This window comes from Eleutherodactylus coqui, chromosome 11 (assembly GCF_035609145.1).
Source record: "Eleutherodactylus coqui strain aEleCoq1 chromosome 11, aEleCoq1.hap1, whole genome shotgun sequence".
Lineage (NCBI taxonomy): Eukaryota > Metazoa > Chordata > Amphibia > Anura > Eleutherodactylidae > Eleutherodactylus > Eleutherodactylus coqui.
This window is the reverse complement of record NC_089847.1, coordinates 8,997,857-9,017,931: the sequence shown is the minus strand read 5'-3', so window position 1 is coordinate 9,017,931 and position 20,075 is coordinate 8,997,857. Positions and strand designations below refer to the sequence as shown.

Below are 20,075 nucleotides of genomic sequence, written 5' to 3'. Positions count from 1 at the left end.
TGGTCATATATGAATCTAATGATGTGCAACTAACTGCCCCCCGCATTTTATTACATGTAATAACTGCCCCCTCTCTTATAATATCTGCCTCCATATTATATATACACATACAGCTTTTTTTTTACTACAGCAGGACAACCCCTTTAATTTTGGGGTCTAACAGTCAGATCATCAATCACAGCTCAGCTTTCATTTCTCAAGCTGCTGAGGTTAAATGAAAGCTGAGCCCTGATTGGTTACGATGGGCACCAAGGGCAGTCTTACTGTAAGATAGGTTTGTTAGATGAGGCCAGTCGTGTCGTTGTTTTTTTTTAGGGTATGGTCTCCAAAAGGAGCAGAGTGTATATTATGGCCGTACAAATATTTGGTCACCTGTGATAATTGCTTCAAGTGTCCAGAAAAAAAATGAAGAGGAGGTTGGCAACTCAGGGACAGGTGTGGCAATATTTTTGAAAGTAGGAAGCCATGTTTTCGTTTTCCGGCACTAAACCATTGATGACTTATCCTCAGGATCGGTCATCCATAGTTGGTAGACGGGGTCCACCACTAAGGATCCTATTCTGCTAAATGAAGTGTCATTGGTGCTCGGGTGAGTAGCGCCTGTTATAGTCCATACCAGGTACAGCACCGTACATTGTATAGTGGCTGTGCCTGGTATTGCAGCTCAACCTCATTCACTTGAATTGGATTGAGTTGCTCTCAGGCCCCGTGACCGACGAACACGACGTAGAGCTCACTCAAGCGCCATGGCCTCTTTAATTAACTGATCGGAGGGGATTCTAAGCGGCGGACTCCTGCCGAGGATGGGTCATCAATAGTTTAGTGCTGGAAAACCAGAAAAGTGCCTTTAACCCTTAAGTGCTGCAGAGAAGTAGATTCAGCACATTTCCCAAAATCTGGACATTTTCTAACTGCCAAAAATAAGGGTGAGGAAAGAGTTAACGCGCAGAGCCGGTGAATAAATTGATGAATACTGTTGAGTGCTGAGAAGAGCAAGGCTTAATTTTTAAAGCAGATGGCCATTATAGATAATGATAACCCCTACCGGTTAAATTACCAAAAAAAAGAGAAAATGTACAAGACAAAAAGTCTTTACTGACATGGCTTGGGAAAATTCCGGGACTTCATCGTTCACGTTGGTGACCCGGATTCTGACTGTGGCCGTCCCCGTGTTTGGCGATTCCCCGCGGTCTATTGCCAGGATGACAAACTCATAGAGATGACTGGGTCTCTCGTAATCCAAGCGCCTTGCTGGGCTAATGGTGCCCTGTGCGGAGATGCTGAAATCAGGGCTGAGAGTGAAGTATGAAAACTCCCCGCTCTCGCCGGAGTCGCAGTCAGAGGCTGTCACTGATGAGAGAGGGAAAAAAAAAAATAATTGCTTATACAGGAGGACAATTAGCACGAGTGATACATCAATACACCGTGTTATTAGAGGGAGAGAGGGACTGCTAGTTTAAAGCCAAGATAATTACGCCATTGTTATTGAGAACATACGCGCTGCCTGTAGTCACATCATTTCACGCCTTTGTTCTGGGTTCTTGCTAGTCGACATTTTAGGACTTCAAAGGGTTCAAAAGACGAGTCTTCCCCCCCCCCCCCCCAATGCTTTTACAAAAAAAAAAAAAAGTTCTGCGTCTGTCTGTGTTTTCGAGTCTCAGTGTATTTAACAAGTAATAGGAATTACATATTACATATGCCGGTAGGTCCCTGTTGGCAGGGGCTCATAATATATGCATTGACCCATCTCATACACAGACTGCGACTATTTTCATAGGAAGCTAATTAACTTAGTTTCAGTATTGCAAAGGGGTTTTTTAAATCAATGGGAGCTGCACCTGCAGTTTCAGGTGCCGGTTGCTATACAGGAGGAGGAGGAGCGACTTCCACTTTGTACCCCTTGTGTCTAATGGTGCTGGCAGCAGGCGCCCGTTCAGTGGCAGACCCAACCGATCAATAGTATTTCCCTTTAAGGAGGTGCAGTCAAATTTTTTTTTTTGCAAAACCGCAAATAATTTGACCACAACCTGTGGTTACATTGGAAGAAATTCAAAAGAACATGAGAAGTACCTACATACTCCATGTTCACCGATTGGCCCCTTTATTAGCGCCCCCCTGCGCTCCCACAATTGGCGCTCCCCGGTAAGGAAATCAGAACCCAGAGTTCAGCATAAAAACACGTGACAAGTTTTCCGTGGATCAGTTTCAGTGTGAATCCACATTAGATGGAAAAATCCAGCGATCGGAGCGACTTCCAACGAGGCCGGGTCATCAGTGCTAGACTAGCTGGGATCTTAGTGCCAGCCGCGGGGTGGTTTCTCACATCCACAGTGTGGAGCATATACCGAGAATGGCGTGATCGGGGGAAATCATCCAGTGAAAGGGGATCCTGTGGACAGAAACAACTCCTTACTGAAAGGGGTCAGAGGAGGATGTCAAGAATCGTTCTCATTCAAAAGGGTCTCACATGAACAGATTCTAATTGTAGAAGCGGGGATCGCTGTTCATGCTGATTTTTTGCGTCAAAACGCAGGCATTGAAAAGCATGCCGTTTAGATTTTTCCATTCCACTCGCAGATATGAATTGCATATTACATGAGTGGAAGAAAAATCGCAGCTCACTGTTTTCATTAAGCACAGATGGGAATATGGCAGGACTTCTCACCGTTAAGTGATCAGTCAATGAAAAAAGGCCCTGGATGTCAGACACAATTTACCGACTTTTCCCTTAACTCCTAAAAAACTAAAGATAGGGTAAAACTGACCCTGCCAGTGTGTTTCTGAGTACATTCTAGCTAAGACTGATATATCACATTGCCCCCTTCCCACTTGAAATGACTAAGCTGTATTCAATATAGCAACGTGCAAAAGGGCCATTCAAAACGTCTTCTCCACAAAATGCAGCTTCCCTCCCAATTAATACTTTCACACATTAACTTGTGTAATAGTGAGAAAATTGACTTCTAAACAGGTGTGTCCGGACTTTTGCCTCACCCTGTATATTCTGTCTATTTATGGTGCTTGGTAAAAGAGTGGACTGCGACTTTAAAGGAGGGTGGAGATGAGGAGAGCAGCTATGAGCAGGAATAGACCACTAGTGTGGCTCAGTGCAGCCATACTGCAAGAGTGGGCCGCGGGGATACTCCTTGGTAAAACGCCTGTGGTGTGCAGCACAAGCCCTATAGGTGTGGCTCCTGCAGAGATGACTCCTAATCACTAGCCCTTCCTTGGTATCCAACAATGTCCATGAGCCTCTCTGCTGCTGCAGACTATTTGGCCCTGACCGGTACCCAGGTAAGAGACTAGTGAGCATGACAAGTGGCTTTATCGTCATCGAAGATGGAGTCCAGAGACTTTCAGATCTACCCATGGCACCTTTAAACTATCACAACTCTTCTAGCCATCCACAAAACGAGGTCTGCTAGAGAATTGGCCTGGCAAGAACCAGACCACTAGGCCTTGCTGGCTTCAGCACCTGCCTATGTGAACCGGGTGACGATGGTGACCCTGCAGGAGTTGGGCGTAACACTACTGGATAGGCCTCCTGTCTCCCAACCAGTACGCCATGCTCCTCCGAAGAGCAGGGGAGAGCCCAGACCTATTTCCAGGGCCACTTCACATATACAAACGTTAACACACCTTTGCTCTATATACACTGGTTGGTCACTTTATTGTAGACACCCATCTAGTAACGCGTTAGACTTCCTTAGGCCATCAGAAATGGAGAAATTCCATCCACGGCTATCAGATGACCCGGGGTGTACCAAGAACACATTCCCTGCACCATTAGCCACTTTCACAGCTTAAAGTGTTGACACCTGACAGGAAGGGGTCAGCGATTCATGCTGCTTGCACCAAATTCTGACCTCCCATCAACACGGTGCAACAGAAAGCTGGATCCATCTGACCAGGTGATGTTTTTCACCTTCTCAGCGATTCTTGACATCCACCTCTGACCCCTCTTAGTGATGCATTGTTACCATCCACAGGATCCCCTTTTGCTGGATGTTTTTCTCAGGCATGCCATTCTCGGTGTGCTCTCCACACCGTTACATGAGAACCCCCAACCTAAGGTCGGCACTGAAATTCTAACCCTGCCTAGTCTAGCACCGATGACCGGCCTCGCTGGAAGTCGCTTCGATCGCCGGATTTTCCATCTAATGTGGATTCACACTGAAACTGATCCACGGGAAAAATGTCATGTGTTTTTATGCCGCACTCCGGGGTCACAGGGAGAAATTCCATACAGGAAAGCGCCAATGGTGAAAAGTCATGGGCCTCTAAGAAAAGTGATCAGTTTGTATAGGGGGACATATTGCCGGGCCCCGGTGTGACAAACTCTTACACTCCTTATAATTCCTCTCTAGTTGTAAACTTTTGCCAGCTTTTCCTCAAGATAGGTAATCAATAGTAGATCAACAGGGGTCTGTTGCCAGGGATCTCCTCAGATCTGTTCTCTGGGTCCGTGTGCTTGTGCACCAAGTGGATTTTGCAGGAAGCAGACAGCTCCATTCCCACTGGCCATGCTTGGTATTACAACCAAAATTCACATTCATTTCAATGAGAACTTGGCCTGCAATAACAAGCCTGGCCATTGCAGTGCGAATGGTGCTGTCTGCTTCCTGCGGAAATCAGTTAAGTGCATGAGCACAACTGACACGACAAACAGCTGATCTGAAGGGATCCCTGGTGATGAACCTCTGTCAATCTATTATTTATATTACCTATCCTGGAGGGTAAGCCGTCAATAGTTTACAACTGGAAAACCCTTTAAATTTGGTTGCAGCTTGCATGTGATTTTAGTATTAAAGCTTGATCAGTGCGACGTCCATCCTGTATCCCAATTTCCAATGACACAATCTTGCTGCGCCGGCCTGGATGGACTGCACTGAGTATACAGCAGTAGTTCTGCTTTCCCGGCCAGGTTTCAGCACAATTTATTGCACCTCGGCTGTATAAAGCAGGATATACTAACCTTGCAGGAGAGAGGTTGCCACGGGCACAGTCTCAGGGACGCCGTCTCTGCTATAGATTGTCTGCTGAAATTCTGGGGTGCAATCATTTATGTCTATAATCACCACCACAACCTGCAAGACATTTCCATTAACCACGTAAGAGTTTCAGCAGAGCGCAATAAAACGGACACTAATATCTTGATATAAAAATGATTCAGTGTGCTCCCGCCTCCTGCGCTTGGAGTCATAAAATCCCCTTCCACATATCAGCATTATGCTTGGGTCATAAACTTGCCCTTTTAGTACATGTATAGTACATGCCAGTGGCTGTATCCAGGGGCGCTCCCAACTTCTACCCGAAGGCTGCAGCTTAGAAGAATGAACTTCTAATATCCTACTACTAATATGCTTTACACAACCTCTGGCTTCCCAACTGTAGGGAAACTACAACTCCCAGCATGCACTGAGAGCCACAGGCATCATTGGTCCATTAGTTTATGAACTGGACCTGAACCCCTTCCTGCCCCAGGACGTAAATTTACATCCCTGCTTGGAAGCAGTTCCTGCGTATGGACATACATTTGGATAATGCGACTGTTCCTAGCAAGAGAAACCAAGTCATCTTGTAGATATGATACCTTTTAATGGCTACCAAAAATACATGATGTTACAGCGAGCTTGTGAACATCTTAGGTTCTTCTTCAGGCTCGAATGAAATAAATCCGAAGCGTGCATATTTATACACACTTATGACACACATACTTATGGCAAGTGTTTTTTTTCATTATGTCCCACAGATGGCGCGGGTTAAAAACCAGTCTTCCTGCTACAACAGGAGGGATCAGTAAGAACAGCCATCCCCATTGATAACCCTTTATATGCTGTGATTAATGCTGATTGCAGCATGAAAAGAGTTCACAGAGGGAGGGTGCTCCCTCTGTGACGTCATCATCCCTCTGTCATGTAATTGCCGAGGGCTGATGGGTTGCCATGGCAAACAGACAACTAGCAATGGAGTCTGGGTCTTGTGATCACTATGATTAGCGAACGTACTCGGTTCGGGTGTTTTTGCACTCGAGCACCGCTTTTTCCGAGTAATTGACTACTCAGACGAAAAGATCCGGGGGGCGGCGTGGTGGAGTGGGGGGTAGCAATGGGTAACAGAGGGGGCTCTCCCCCCCCCCCCCCACTCCCCTCTGCAACACCCTGCTCACCCCCGGCGCCTCCGAATCTTATTGTCCGAGTAGTCAGTTACTAGAAAAAAGCGGTGCTCGAGTGCAAAAACACCCGAAAAGAGTACGTTCGCTCATCTCTAATTGCAGTACATAGGTACTGCAGTGTATTATCAGAACGATCAGAGTCCCCAAGAGACACAAAAAATGTAAGGAAAAACAAATAAGGTTGGAAAACAAACACGTAAAAAAACCTGTATTTTCCCTTCTCTGTTTAAAAAAAAATCAAACCCACGTTTGCTGCGTTCGTTCATTTTGCCTTCCAAAAAGACGCAATCAAAAAAGACATATGTACGCCAAAAGGGCATCAATGAAAGCGGCTCGTCATGCAAAAAGAGCTCCGTACATTAAGAAAGTAAAAAAAAAAAAGTTCTAAGACTAAGAACGCAGCAGTGCAAAAAAAATTCCAAAACAGGGTTTTTATTGTGCAAAAGGGAAAAAAACTAAAAAATATATATATTGTCATAATTGTACCAACCCGCAGAAAAAATGTATCATGTCATTTGGGGCTTTTTCAGATGGGCGTATATCGGTAGAGTTTTCACGCCCGGCCGATATAAGCTGCCCCTCCCTGTAAGGGGAGGAGGTAGGACGAGCCGGGAGCTAGTGCACTGAGCTCCCGCTCCCTCTCCGCCCCTCGCCACTGTTTGCAATGGGAGGAGGTGGGGCGGGCAAAACTTAGCTCCGCCCCATCCCTCCCATTGCAAATAGTGGCGAGGAGTGGAGAGGGGGCGGAAGTGCAGTGCAATAGCTTCCGTCCCGCCTCCTCCCCCTGCTGAGAGGGGCAGCATATATCGGTCGGGCGTGAAAACCCGACCGATATACACCCATCTGAATAAGCCCTTATGCTACATATTACAGTGCTACTATTCTACCACCGGACTGCTGCAGCCAATCAGGGTCTGCAGCTGTAGCATGCCGTTCTCCTAACATAACTGCTACTGGGAGCCCTGATGCCAGGAGAACCGCATGTGAAGGTCACTTTTCAGTGCAAGTTTGGGGGTCGTCTCAAAGATGTTTCACTGTATCGTAGAACGTCAAGTCAGTCAACCAGCAAACACGGACCCCATACACTTACCTCCACCGAGCTGCTCAGCGGCCGCGAATCTTCACTCGCTCTGACCAGTAATAGAAACTGGTTGGGTTCGGTCTCATAGTCCACACCCCTGGTCAACGCGATGTCCCCACTCAGCTGGTTAAGGATAAATAGATTGTGCGGGTTGCTGACCAAGCTGTAGCTTAACGGGCGATTCTGATGAGACATGGCCGACACCGCCAGCAGCCTAAAACACAGGAAACACAGAACGGATTTTTCTTAATTAGAACTGTAAATAAATTTGTTCGCCTCCTTGGGGCTCGGTCACACGAGCGGAGATCTGCGCGGAAAAACAAAAACACACTGCGTGTGGGAAAAGTCCACAGGACCGCGTCCAGCGCCACACATATGTTCTTTCTTTGGTAGGTGCGGATTTTCGCCCGCATCTGAGGTCCGTTTGACCGAGCCCTTGAATTTTCTCTTGATATACTTATTGGGCGGGTTATTACAAAGGAAGTCATTATAGTCAATTAAACATTTTGCGGTTTGTTCAATTGAGAAACTTTTTATTTTTTTAGTTGCTGCAGAAGCATTAATATAATGAAGTTAGCAGGACGCCCCGCCCCCTCCCTCAGCCTGGAGGCATTGGAGCTCCATTGCATTTGGATTTTTGCCTATCACCAGAATGCTGCAGCCAATCAGCGTCCCCGGCTGTGTAATGCCGTTCTCATGACATAACTGCTACCGGGAGCCCGGATGCCATGAGAACCGCGTGTGAAGGAGGCCTGTAATTGGCTCTAGAAGACAGCTGCATTTTCGGCCATTTTGAAAAATCTTTTCACACCTGACAACCCCTTTAAGCACATACATTACCCGACCATGCCAAACAATGTGCACAGACAACTCCAGTACGATGTGAAAAATTACCATTTTACTCACACTTGTAATGTTGTCCAAAATAGTCAGTTTTTATAGTGGTTATTTTCATGTCCTGTACACAAAAGCGGTATTATAGTAGTTATATTCTTGTACATAGGAGCAGTATTATAGTAGTTATATTCTTGTACATAGGAGGCAGTATTATAGTAGTTATATTCTTGTACATAAGAGCAGTATTATAGTAGTTATATTCTTGTACATAGGAGCAGTATTATAGTAGTTATATTCTTGTACATAGGGGGCAGTATTATAGTAGTTATATTCTTGTACATAGGGGGCAGTATTATAGTAGTTATATTCTTGTACATAGGAGGCAGTATTATAGTAGTTATATTCTTGTACATAGGGGGCAGTATTATAGTAGTTATATTCTTGTACATAGGGGGCAGTATTATAGTAGCTATATTCTTGTACATAGGGGGCAGTATTATAGTAGTTATATTCTTGTACATAGGAGGCAGTATTACAGTAGTTATATTTTTGTACATAGGGGGCAGTATTATAGTAGTTATATTCTTGTACATAGGGGGCAGTATTATAGTAGTTATATTCTTGTATATAGGGAACAGTATTATAGTAGTTATATTCTTGTACATAGGGAGCAGTATTATAGTAGTTATATTATTGTACACAGGGGGCAGTATTATAGTACTTATATTCTTGTGCATAGGGGGCAGTATTATAGTAGTTATATTCTTGTACATATGAGACAGTATTATAGTAGTTATATTCTTGTACATAGGGGGCAGTATTATAGTAGTTATATTCTTGTACATAGGAGGCAGTATTATACTAGTTATATTCTTGTGCATAGGGGGCAGTATTGTAGTAGTTATATTCTTTTACATAGGAGGCAGTATTATAGTAGTTATATTCTTGTACACAGGAGCAGTATTATAGTAGTTATATTCTTGTACATGGGAGCAGTATTATAGTAGTTATATTCTTGTACATAGGGGGCAGTATTATAGTAGTTATATTCTTGTATATAGGGGCAGTATTATAGTAGTTATATTCTTGTACATAGTGGGCAGTATTATAGTAGTTATATTCTTGTACATAGGGGGCAGTATTGTAGCAGTAATATTCTTGTACATAGGGGCAGTATTATAATAGTTATATTATTGTACATAGGGGCAGTATTATAGTAGTTATATTCTTGTACATATGGGGCGGTATTATAGTAGTTATATTCTTGTACAGAGGGGGCAGTATTATTGTAGTTATATTCTTGTACATAGGGGGCAGTATTCTAGTAGTTATATTCTTGTACATAGGAGGCAGTATTATAGTAGTTATATTCTTGTACATAGCAGGCAGTATTATAGTGGTTATATTGATGTACATAGGGGCAGTATTATAGTAGTTATATTCTTGTACATAGGGGGCAGTATTATAGTAGTTATATTCTTGTACATAGCAGCAGTATTATAGTAGTTATATTCTTGTACATAGAGGGCAGTATTATAGTAGTTATATTCTTGTACATAGGGGGCAGTATTATAGTATTTATATTCCTGTACATAGGGGACAGTATTATAGTAGTTATATTTTTGTACAAAGGGGGCAGTATTAGAGTAGTTATATTCTTGTACATAGGAGGCAGTATTATAGTAGTTATATTCTTGTACATAGGAGCAGTATTATAGTAGTTATATTCTTGTACATAGGGGCAGTATTATAGTAGTTATATTCTTGTACATAGGGAGCAGTATTATAGTAGTTATATTCTTGTACATAGGAGCAGTATTATAGTAGTTATATTCTTGTACATAGTGAGCAGTATTATAGTAGTTATATTCTTGTACATAGGGGGCAGTATTATAGTAGTTATATTCTTGTACATAGGGGGCAGTATTATAGTAGTTATATTCTGGTACATAGGAGCAGTATTATAGTAGTTATATTCTTGTACATAGGGGGCAGTATTACGGTAGTTATATTCTTGTACATATCAGGCAGTATTATAGTAGTTATATTCTTGTACATAGGGGGCAGTATTATAGTAGTTATATTCTTGTACATAGGGGCAGTATTATAGTAGTTATATTCTTGTACATAGGGGGTGTTACGTTGTGCTGCTGAGTTTGTTTGCTATTTCAGCGCTAGGGTGGCCCCTAGGGTCCTCTAGTAAATGTGTCTTGCTAGTGTAGGGACTGCAAGACATGAAGGGCCTTGCCGAGGCTTGCAGCTTAAGTTCATTGGCCAATGTACGAACTAACACCTCGCTTTTATATTCAGCTTTACAATCTGCTATTAGTGTTTGCATTGTGGCTGCTGTATGCTGTGTATTCTGGCTCTGTGTGTCCTGTTGTTCTGTCCCTGTTATATGGCATGTTTATGTATCCTGTTCTGGTGCGTGGTTCCTAGGAGCAGCTAGGGCCCAGATCCGAAGACTGCTGGACCGCCCTTTATCGGGGCGATGTCCCCGCTCAGGTAGGGCCATGTCATCCTCCCTGTAGCACAGGGCCAGTTGCCGGAAACCCCTGTGTATATCTGTATCCCTCTCGGTCACGATCGTGTGGGCCCCGTGCTTAGTTTGACCATACGATCGTAACAGAGGGGCAGTAGTTATATTCTTGTATCCGAATCTTGACATCTGAATGTAATTGAGAAGGGATGATTACTTTTCTGATGTAGTAATGTTATAAAAGCAGCCATTACTATTCTCAATACTCCTCTAGACAAACGATAAGACATATATTGTTGAATTTAGAAACAATCATATCTTCCTGATGACTCACACGTGTCCTGCGGGTGTGTTCTCCGGTACATGGACTATATAAGAGACATTTTTAAACTGCGGGGGTCTTTCTCCAGCAATCACTGACACCAGAGCAGGGGAGCTTTTCTTTCCAAGCATATCAGCTGCTTGCACCGTAAGCAGGTACTCTACACCTTCTTCCAAGACTTGTCCAGTTGTCTGGATCCAACCACTATGTCTGTCCACTTCAAACCTTCTATCACCACCTGGATTAAAGAAATGAATGTCAGGAGGCTGCACAGAAAGTATGTCTAAATTATTAAAAATTGTTTGAAACATCATCGTCCTTTAAAGGCGGTTTCCAGTTTCACGTAAAATAAGATTGATTACAGTAAAATACGAAGTTCTGTAACCTTCTAAAAAGCAGGAAAATTGCAACGCAGAACAAGAGAAAAACACGTCATGGAGATTTTTTTGTGTGACAGCGAAATATGTTACCAGCTGACGAATATGAGGAGCTTTAGGTATTATTAAAAAAAACGTGCAAGTAACAAACATAAAGCACCATGGGTCAAGCTTCAGACGAATTGGGGTGTCACCAAGCATCCAAACAGTACTTTACCACCTCTGGCTGCTACTTCCTGCAGGTCAGTATTAGGGCTCAGTCAGAGGAGCATTTTTTTTTTTTTTAGTGCATGTATAAGTGTCAAAAAAGAAATAAATTACACCGAGTGTATAGACATCCCGTGACCGGGTGCATTTGCACTGTAATGTCCTATCTTTTGCAAGTGCGATTTTTTTTTTTTTTTTAGCGCTTCTAAAAAACATACATGTGACCGCTTTCATTGGAGGGCATTGGTTCTAATAAGGCCGATACTTTAGTTTGCCTATTCCGTCTTAAAATAAATCGCTCATCTGACCACGGCTTTAGGGCTCAGTTGGACGAGCGTTTTTCTTCATTTATGTATATGAAAACAAAACGCAAAATGCGTGTATAAAGAACGCGTGACAGAAACGGCAAACACAGTTTTTATTTGCACATGTTGCGCGGTCACACGATCCTAAAATTCACACATATAGTGAAAGCAATGGGAGAGAATTGCTACTCCCTGCTGCGGCTGTGACAGCTGCAGCAGGGGATTCCTTGAATGTGAAACCCCTGTATGCTGTCACATCCAGGGGTTTTAGCTTCTTGTCAATGGGGCCAGCAGTAGCAGCACCGGCCCCATTGAAAACATAGGAAGAAAATTGTGCTCCTCTGCCACTGTTGTGACAGCTGTGGAAGGGGATTCCTCCATCCCTGCGGGGAGTCCCTTCACCACTGAACACTGTGACAATGCTGTCACAGTGTTCAGTGATAACGGGACTCCCTGCGGGATGAAGGAATCCCCTCTCACAGCTGTCACAGCAGTGGCAGAGGAGCATGAAGCTATCTCATTGCTTTAAAAAGGGTCACCGCTGCAGTGATGGGATGAAGGCAGAAATTTTCAGAATGGAGGGAGGGGCTTGAAACATAAGCCCTACCCTGAAATGAAGCCGTAGGTGCAGGAAAAAAAACATCTATATACACATCACCTAGAAGTGCTTCTCGCTTCTTCTTCTTAAATTGGCTGTGATTGGTTAAAGCGGTCAGCCAATCAAAGGCAGTGCTTCCAGGAGGTGGGGATTTTTCAATCCTTGGCCAGAAGAACATGAAGAAGAAGAAAAGCTGGGGACCCAGAAAAAGACGCGCCCGACCTGACAGTGCTTCTAGGTGATGTATTATTATTTTTTTCTGCAGCTAGGGCTTATTTAAGGGCTTTGTGAGTAGGATTTCCTGCTGTCAAAGTTGCATCGATTCGCATGAAAACTGTGTCTTTGAGCGAATCGAAAAACGCTGTCCTATTTTTCCCAGAGTGAATTTTAAATGCTTGTAAAAACAGAACATGTGACCGCTTCATTGGAAAGCATTGGTTCTAATAGATACGCTTAAAAAACGCGCCTATACATGTGTTTACAATTCGCTCGTCTGACTGAACCTTTATGCTCATATTAACCCTTTCCAATCCACTGTCTGACGTCTGAAGACATTCTGATTGAAGGCTGTACAACTCCGATGTCGGAAGACGTCCGGCAGGGTATTCTTACTGTATAATACTGTCCGCTCTGTTGTTGGGGCCTCTCCAGCATGTCCCATACCGCAGTACTGGCTTTAGCCAGCAGATGGCGCCATTGTGAAATGGCAGAAAGAGAAAAACCCCTAGGAAACCCTGAATCCAAAATTGGATTGCAAAGGGTTAAGCTAACAGCAAAACTGTAATTATACATTTTACACAAGGACAGAGTTCAGTCACCTTCCAGAAGGAAATATTTCACTTCTCCGTTGACACCTTCATCTTTATCGACTGCATGTAATTTGTACACATATGTTCCAGCGGTGGCTAGAGGCGACACGGTGGCCAAGAAAGGATAAAGCTGCATCGTCCACTGTGGGGATTCATCATTGACATCAGTGACCGTCAGCTGTAGATGAACGAGGTACCAACCTTCTCCTAAAAAATGTAGAAGGGATTCTAAGATTAATAGCTGGGAGTTGAGAAATAAAGACTACAGTCCATGCAATACACCATCATATATAAAGTATTACAGCTATATATACTAGTGTCCATAAGCGCGCAGTATAACAGTAATACTATTCTTGTACATAGGGGGCAGTATTATAGTAGTTATATTCTGGTACATAGGGGGCACTATTATAGTAGTTATATTCTTGTACATAGGGGGTAGTATTATACCAGTTATATTCTTGTACATAGGGGACAGTATTATAGTAGTTATATTCTTGTACATAGGGGGCAGTATTATAGTAGTTATATTCTTGTACATAGCGGACAGTATTATAGTAGTTATATTCTTGCACATAGGGGTCAGTATTATAGTAGTTATATTCTTGTACATAGGGAGCAGTATTATAGTAGTTATATTCTTGTACATAGGAGCAGTATTATAGTAGTTATATTCTTGTACATAGAGGGCAGTATTATAGTAGTTATATTCTTGTACATAGGGGGCAGTATTATAGTAGTTATATTCTTGTACATAGGGGGCAGTATTATAGTAGTTATATTCTTGTACATAGGAGGCAGTATTATAGTAGTTATATTCTTGTACATAGGAGGCAGTATTATAGTAGTTATATTCTTGTACATAGGGTGCAGTATTATAGTAGTTATATTCTTGTACATAGGGGGCAGTATTATAGTAGTTATATTCTTGTACATAGGGGACAGTATTATAGTAGTTATATTCTTGTACATAGGAGGCAGTATTATAGTAGTTATATTCTTCTACATAGGAGGTAGTATTATAGTAGTTATATTCTTGTACATAGGGGGCAGTATTGTAGTAATTATATTCTTGTACATAGGGGGCAGTATTATGGTAGTTATATTCTTGTACATATGAGCAGTATTAGAGTAGTTATATTCTTGTACATAGAGGGCAGTATTATAGTACTTATATTCATGTACATAGGGGGCAGTATTATAGTAGTTATATTCTTGTACATAGGAGCAGTATTATAGTAGCTATATTCTTGTACATAGGAGTTAGTATTATAGTAGTTATATTCATGTACATAGGGGGCAGTATTATAGTAGTTATATTCTTGTACAAAGGGAGCAGTATTATAGTAGTTATATTCTTGAACATAGGAGGCAGTATTATAGTAGTTATATTCTTGTACATAGGGGGCAGTATTATAGTAGTTATATTCTTGTACAAAGGGAGCAGTATTATAGTAGTTATATTCTTGAACATAGGAGGCAGTATTATAGTAGTTATATTCTTGTACATAGGAGGCAGTATTATAGTAGTTATATTCTTGTACATAGGGGGCAGTATTATAGTAATTATATTCTTGTACATAAGGGACAGTATTATAGTAGTTATATTCTTGTACATAGGAGGCAGTATTATAGTAGTTATATTCTTGTACATAGGGGGCAGTATTATAGTAGTTATATTCTTGTACATAGGAGGCAGTAATATAGTAGTTATATTCCTGTACATAGGAGGCAGTATTATAGTAGTTATATTCCTGTATATAGGCGCAGTATAATAGTAGTTATATTCTTGTACATAGGGGGCAGTATTATAGTAGCTATATTCTTGTACATAGAGGGCAATATCATAGTATTATATTCTTGTACATAGGAGGCAGTATTATAGTAGTTATATTCTTGTACATAGGGGCAGTATTATAGCAGTTATATTCTTGTACATGGGAAGCAGTATTATAGTAGTTATATTCTTGTACATAGGGGGCAGTATTATAGCAGTTATATTCTTGTACATAGGGGCAGTATTATAGCAGTTATATTCTTGTACATAGGAAGCAGTATTATAGTAGTTATATTCTTGTACATAGGGGGCAGTATTATAGTAGTTATATTCTTGTACATAGGGGGCAGTATTATAGTAGTTATATTCTTGTACATAGGGGCAGTATTATAGCAGTTATATTCTTGTACATAGGAAGCAGTATTATAGTAGTTATATTCTTGTACATAGGGGGCAGTATTATAGTAGTTATATTCTTGTACATAGGGGGCAGTATTATAGTAGTTATATTCTTGTACATAGGGGGCAGTATTATAGTAGTTATATTCTTGTACATAGGGGGCAGTATTATAGTAGTTATAGTCTAGTACGTAGGGGGCAGTATTATAGTAGTTATATTCTTGTACATAGGGGGCAGTATTATAGTAGTTATATTCTTGTACATAGGGGGCAGTATTATAGTAGTTATATTCTTGTACATAGGGGGCAGCATTATAGTAGTTATATTCTTGTACATAGAGGCAGTATTTTAGTAGTTATATTCTTCTACATAGGAGGTAGTATTATAGTAGTTATATTCTTGTACATAGGGGGCAGTATTATAGTAATTATATTCTTGTACATAGGGGGCTGTATTATAGTAGTTATATTCTTGTACATATGAGCAGTATTAGAGTAGTTATATTCTTGTACATAGGGGGCAGTATTATAGTAGTTATATTCATGTACATAGGGGGCAGTATTATAGTAGTTATATTCTTGTACATAGGAGCAGTATTATAGTAGCTATATTCTTGTACATAGGAGTTAGTATTATAGTAGTTATATTCATGTACATAGGGGGCAGTATTATAGTAGTTATATTCTTGTACAAAGGGAGCAGTATTATAGTAGTTATATTCTTGAACATAGGAGGCAGTATTATAGTAGTTATATTCTTGTACATAGGGGGCAGTATTATAGTAGTTATATTCTTGTACATAGGAGCAGTATTATAATAGTTATATTCTTGTACATAGGAGGCAGTATTATAGTAGTTATATTCTTGTACATAGGGGGAAGTATTATAGTAGTTATATTCTTGTACATAGGAGGCAGTAATATAGTAGTTATATTCCTGTACATAGGAGGCAGTATTATAGTAGTTATATTCCTGTATATAGTCGCAGTATAATAGTAGTTATATTCCTGCACATAAGAGCAGTATTATAGTAGTTATATTCTTGTACATAGGGGGCAGTATTATAGTAGCTATATTCTTGTACATAGAGGGCAGTATCATAGTATTATATTCTTGTACATAGGAGGCAGTATTATAGTAGTTATATTCTTGTACATAGGGGCAGTATTATAGCAGTTATATTCTTGTACATGGGAAGCAGTATTATAGTAGTTATATTCTTGTACATAGGGGGCAGTATTATAGTAGTTATATTCTTGTACATAGGGGGCAGTATTATAGTAGTTATATTCTTGTACATAGGGGCAGTATTATAGCAGTTATATTCTTGTACATAGGAAGCAGTATTATAGTAGTTATATTCTTGTACATAGGGGGCAGTATTATAGTAGTTATATTCTTGTACATAGGGGGCAGTATTATAGTAGTTATATTCTTGTACATAGGGGGCAGTATTATAGTAGTTATAGTCTAGTACGTAGGGGGCCGTATTATAGTAGTTATATTCTTGTACATAGGGGGCAGTATTATAGTAGTTATATTCTTGTACATAGGGGGCAGTATTATAGTAGCTATATTCTTGTACATAGAGGGCAGTATCATAGTATTATATTCTTGTACATAGGAGGCAATATTATCGTAGTTATATTCTTGTACATAGGAGGCAGTATTATAGTAGTTATATTCTTGTACATAGGGGCAGTATTATAGCAGTTATATTCTTGTACATAGGGGCAGTATTATAGTAGTTATATTCTTGTACAAAGGGGGCAGTATTATAGTAGTTATATTTTTGTACATAGGAGCAGTATTATAGTAGTTATATTCTTGTACATAGGAAGCAGTATTATAGTAGTTATATTCTTGTACATAGGGGGCAGTATTATAGTAGTTATATTCTTGTACATAGGGGGCAGTATTATAGTAGTTATATTCTTGTACATAGGGGGCAGTATTATAGTAGTTATATTCTTGTACATAGGGGGCAGCATTATAGTAGTTATTTTCTTGTACATAGAGGCAGTATTATAGTAGTTATATTCTTGTACATAGGAGGCAGTATTATAGTAGTTATATTCTTGTACACAGGAGACAGCATTATAGCAGTTATTTTCTTGTACATAGGAGGCAGTATTATAGCAGTTATATTCTTGTACATAGGAGTCAGTGTTCATTATACAAGATAAATAATACAACGGAGGACAGTGTACAGCTACAAAAGACCTAGATAAGCTGGGGGCTTGGGCAGAAAAATGGCAAATGAAGTTCAATGTGGATAAATGTAATGTTCTGCACATGGGCAGGAGAAACGGATGTCACCAATATACACTGAATGGGCTACTGCTAGGGAAAAGTGATATGGAAAAAGACCTGGGGTACTAGTGGTCTGTAGACTTAAGTGGAGCAATCAATGCCAGTCAGCTGCTGCAAAAGATAATAAAATCTTGGGGAGCATTAAAAGAGACATAGGGGCGAAGGGCAAGAACATTATCCTCTCACTATATAAGGCACTTGTCAGGTCCCACATGGAATATTGCGTACAGTTCTGGTCACCGGTGGTCAGGGAAGATGTTGCAGTGCATGAGGGATTCAAAGAAGGGCAACTAAACTAATAAACGGAATGAGAGGACTGGAATACCCAGAGAGGCATCAAAACTGAGATTATTACCCTGAAAAAAAGATGATTAAGGGGCGACCAAATAACTATGTATAAATCCATGAGGGGACAATACAAGGATCTCTCCCATGATCTGTTTATACCCAGGACTGCGACGGTAACAAGAGGGCAACCGCTACGTCTAGAGGAATGAAGGTTTCATCACCAACACAGAAAGGGGGTTCTTTACTGTAAGAGCAGTGAGACTGTGGAACTCTCTGCCTGAGGACGTGGTGATGGCAAAATCCATAGAGGAGTTTAAGAGGGACTAGATGTCTTTCTACAGTGCAAGGATATTACAGGACATAGACATTAGGTGACCAGCGGGTTGTTGTTTCGGGTCTTACATTTAGGTCATACAAAGGAATTTTCCCCCCAGATGGGCTAATTGGCTTCTGCCTCTTGAGGTTTTTGCCTTCCTCTGGATCAACAAAGGGGTTTAAACAGGCTGAACTAGATGGACATTGTCTACATTCAGCCTAACATACAATGTATAGTAGACATAGTTTTCTACATAGGGGACTTTATTATAATAGAGCTAAATGTGTCTATAGGGGAATCAATCTTTTTAGTAAAGTAGACATGTGCTTAGAGTAGTTATCTTCCCCCTTTTCCTTAGGTAATATAAGCACTTTCTATAGTAAAGAGTACATTGAAAATTAAACAAATGCACTTAGCAAACGTTTAAGAAAGCTTTTTTTGGTTTTATAAATGCCACCAATCTTCTTGGTGTAGAACTAGTTTCAGTGTGCTTCATCTGTAGGAGCTACATGGATGAAAACCTTAATGTAAAACCATGGTAATTTGCATAAAAATCATGTGCCCGCTATTCGCCCATGCTGCACACCATCATCCCAGTTCCTCATCATGCCTGGGTACCCTAAAAATGATGCCTGCTAGTCGATCAGTCCCTGAAACACAGAGCTGCAAGATTGTGATGATCTTGAGTGACCTCTAGAATGGATATTGGATCATGCAGGCAAATTCGTAGAGAATATGTCTATATATTCTGCTGTTAGACAGGATTGGGGGTCTGATCGACGCAGAGACCGAATATGATCAATATGGTGCTTCAGATGCAGGAATTGCTGTCTTTCTGGAAATGATAGAAGTGACATTGGAGCTGAAACAATGTGACAGACTTGTATATAAAGCATAGTCAAACAGACAAGGCTGCGCAGCTCCTGACAAGTGTTAAACAGCCCCCCCCCCCCCCGCTCCGCAGATACTCTGCATTATTATGATTAGGGAATAGTGTGTGAGGAGATAGGACATTCCTTGGCATTTTGGGGTCATTTTCTAGAATCCAGAAACATTCCTATATTTTGCGCATGCGAGTGGTGTACGGGGGACTTGGAACAACATAAGTGTGATTTGTTTATCTTAATCCTGCAGGGAAGGATAAAAAAGAGGCATTTTATGATTGACGTTTCAAGGTTAACCCTTTGATACTTTTTTTCATTTAAGCTCTTAAAGGGGCCCCTCGCTTTGAACAGACAGATAAAAACAGAATAAAACAGAAATATACTTCTGTGGAGTTGTATCCCTACTATGGAAGGACAGGTTACAACCAATCGTTGTCGGTTGAAGTATGAAGTCCAATGATAGAAAAGCCATGGGGAAGCCATATAATAGACAAGGATGAAAAATAAATTCTATTTATTAGTTAAAAGAGAATAAAATTCTTTAAAAGGATTGCCTCATGAAGACGACTCCTCTCCTTAAACCATATGAGGGCATTTGGATGTCATAGAGAGGTGGCTGTTGCTCAGTAATGGCTAGTTTTGGTAGACTCAAGCCAACTATTCAGTGGCATGTCCCCAATGGTGATAGACTACACAGGTGCTATAGGTCCCTTGGAGCAGAGGGGCTTGTGGATAAATGGCCATACCCCCTGATCCACCTGATGAACCACTCACTGAACCCTGCTCCACAGCTGCCTGCCACTAATGGAGCAAAAATTCGTAACTCAATGCTACTGTAGCCTGATGCCATGTGTTCAGTGCAGAACATAACCCAAAGACTCTACATAATTTGTACTCTGTGGTTCCT

The 20,075-nt window shown here is 41.1% G+C and overlaps 1 protein-coding gene across 1 annotated transcript in view; it reads right to left on the bottom strand.

The window, feature by feature from the left end:
- The window catches only part of LOC136582676 (neural-cadherin-like), a 102,802-nt gene that overhangs the window by 47,648 nt on the left and 35,079 nt on the right, over positions 1–20,075 (bottom strand). Inside the window, exons 2-6 of the mRNA XM_066583858.1 lie at positions 13,200–13,397; positions 10,907–11,132; positions 7,266–7,470; positions 4,976–5,087; positions 1,101–1,350 (exon numbers count right to left, since the gene is read on the bottom strand). Of these exons, the coding sequence (XP_066439955.1) occupies positions 1,101–1,350; positions 4,976–5,087; positions 7,266–7,470; positions 10,907–11,132; positions 13,200–13,397 (991 nt within the window). The remainder of the gene's footprint in view (positions 1–1,100; positions 1,351–4,975; positions 5,088–7,265; positions 7,471–10,906; positions 11,133–13,199; positions 13,398–20,075) is intronic.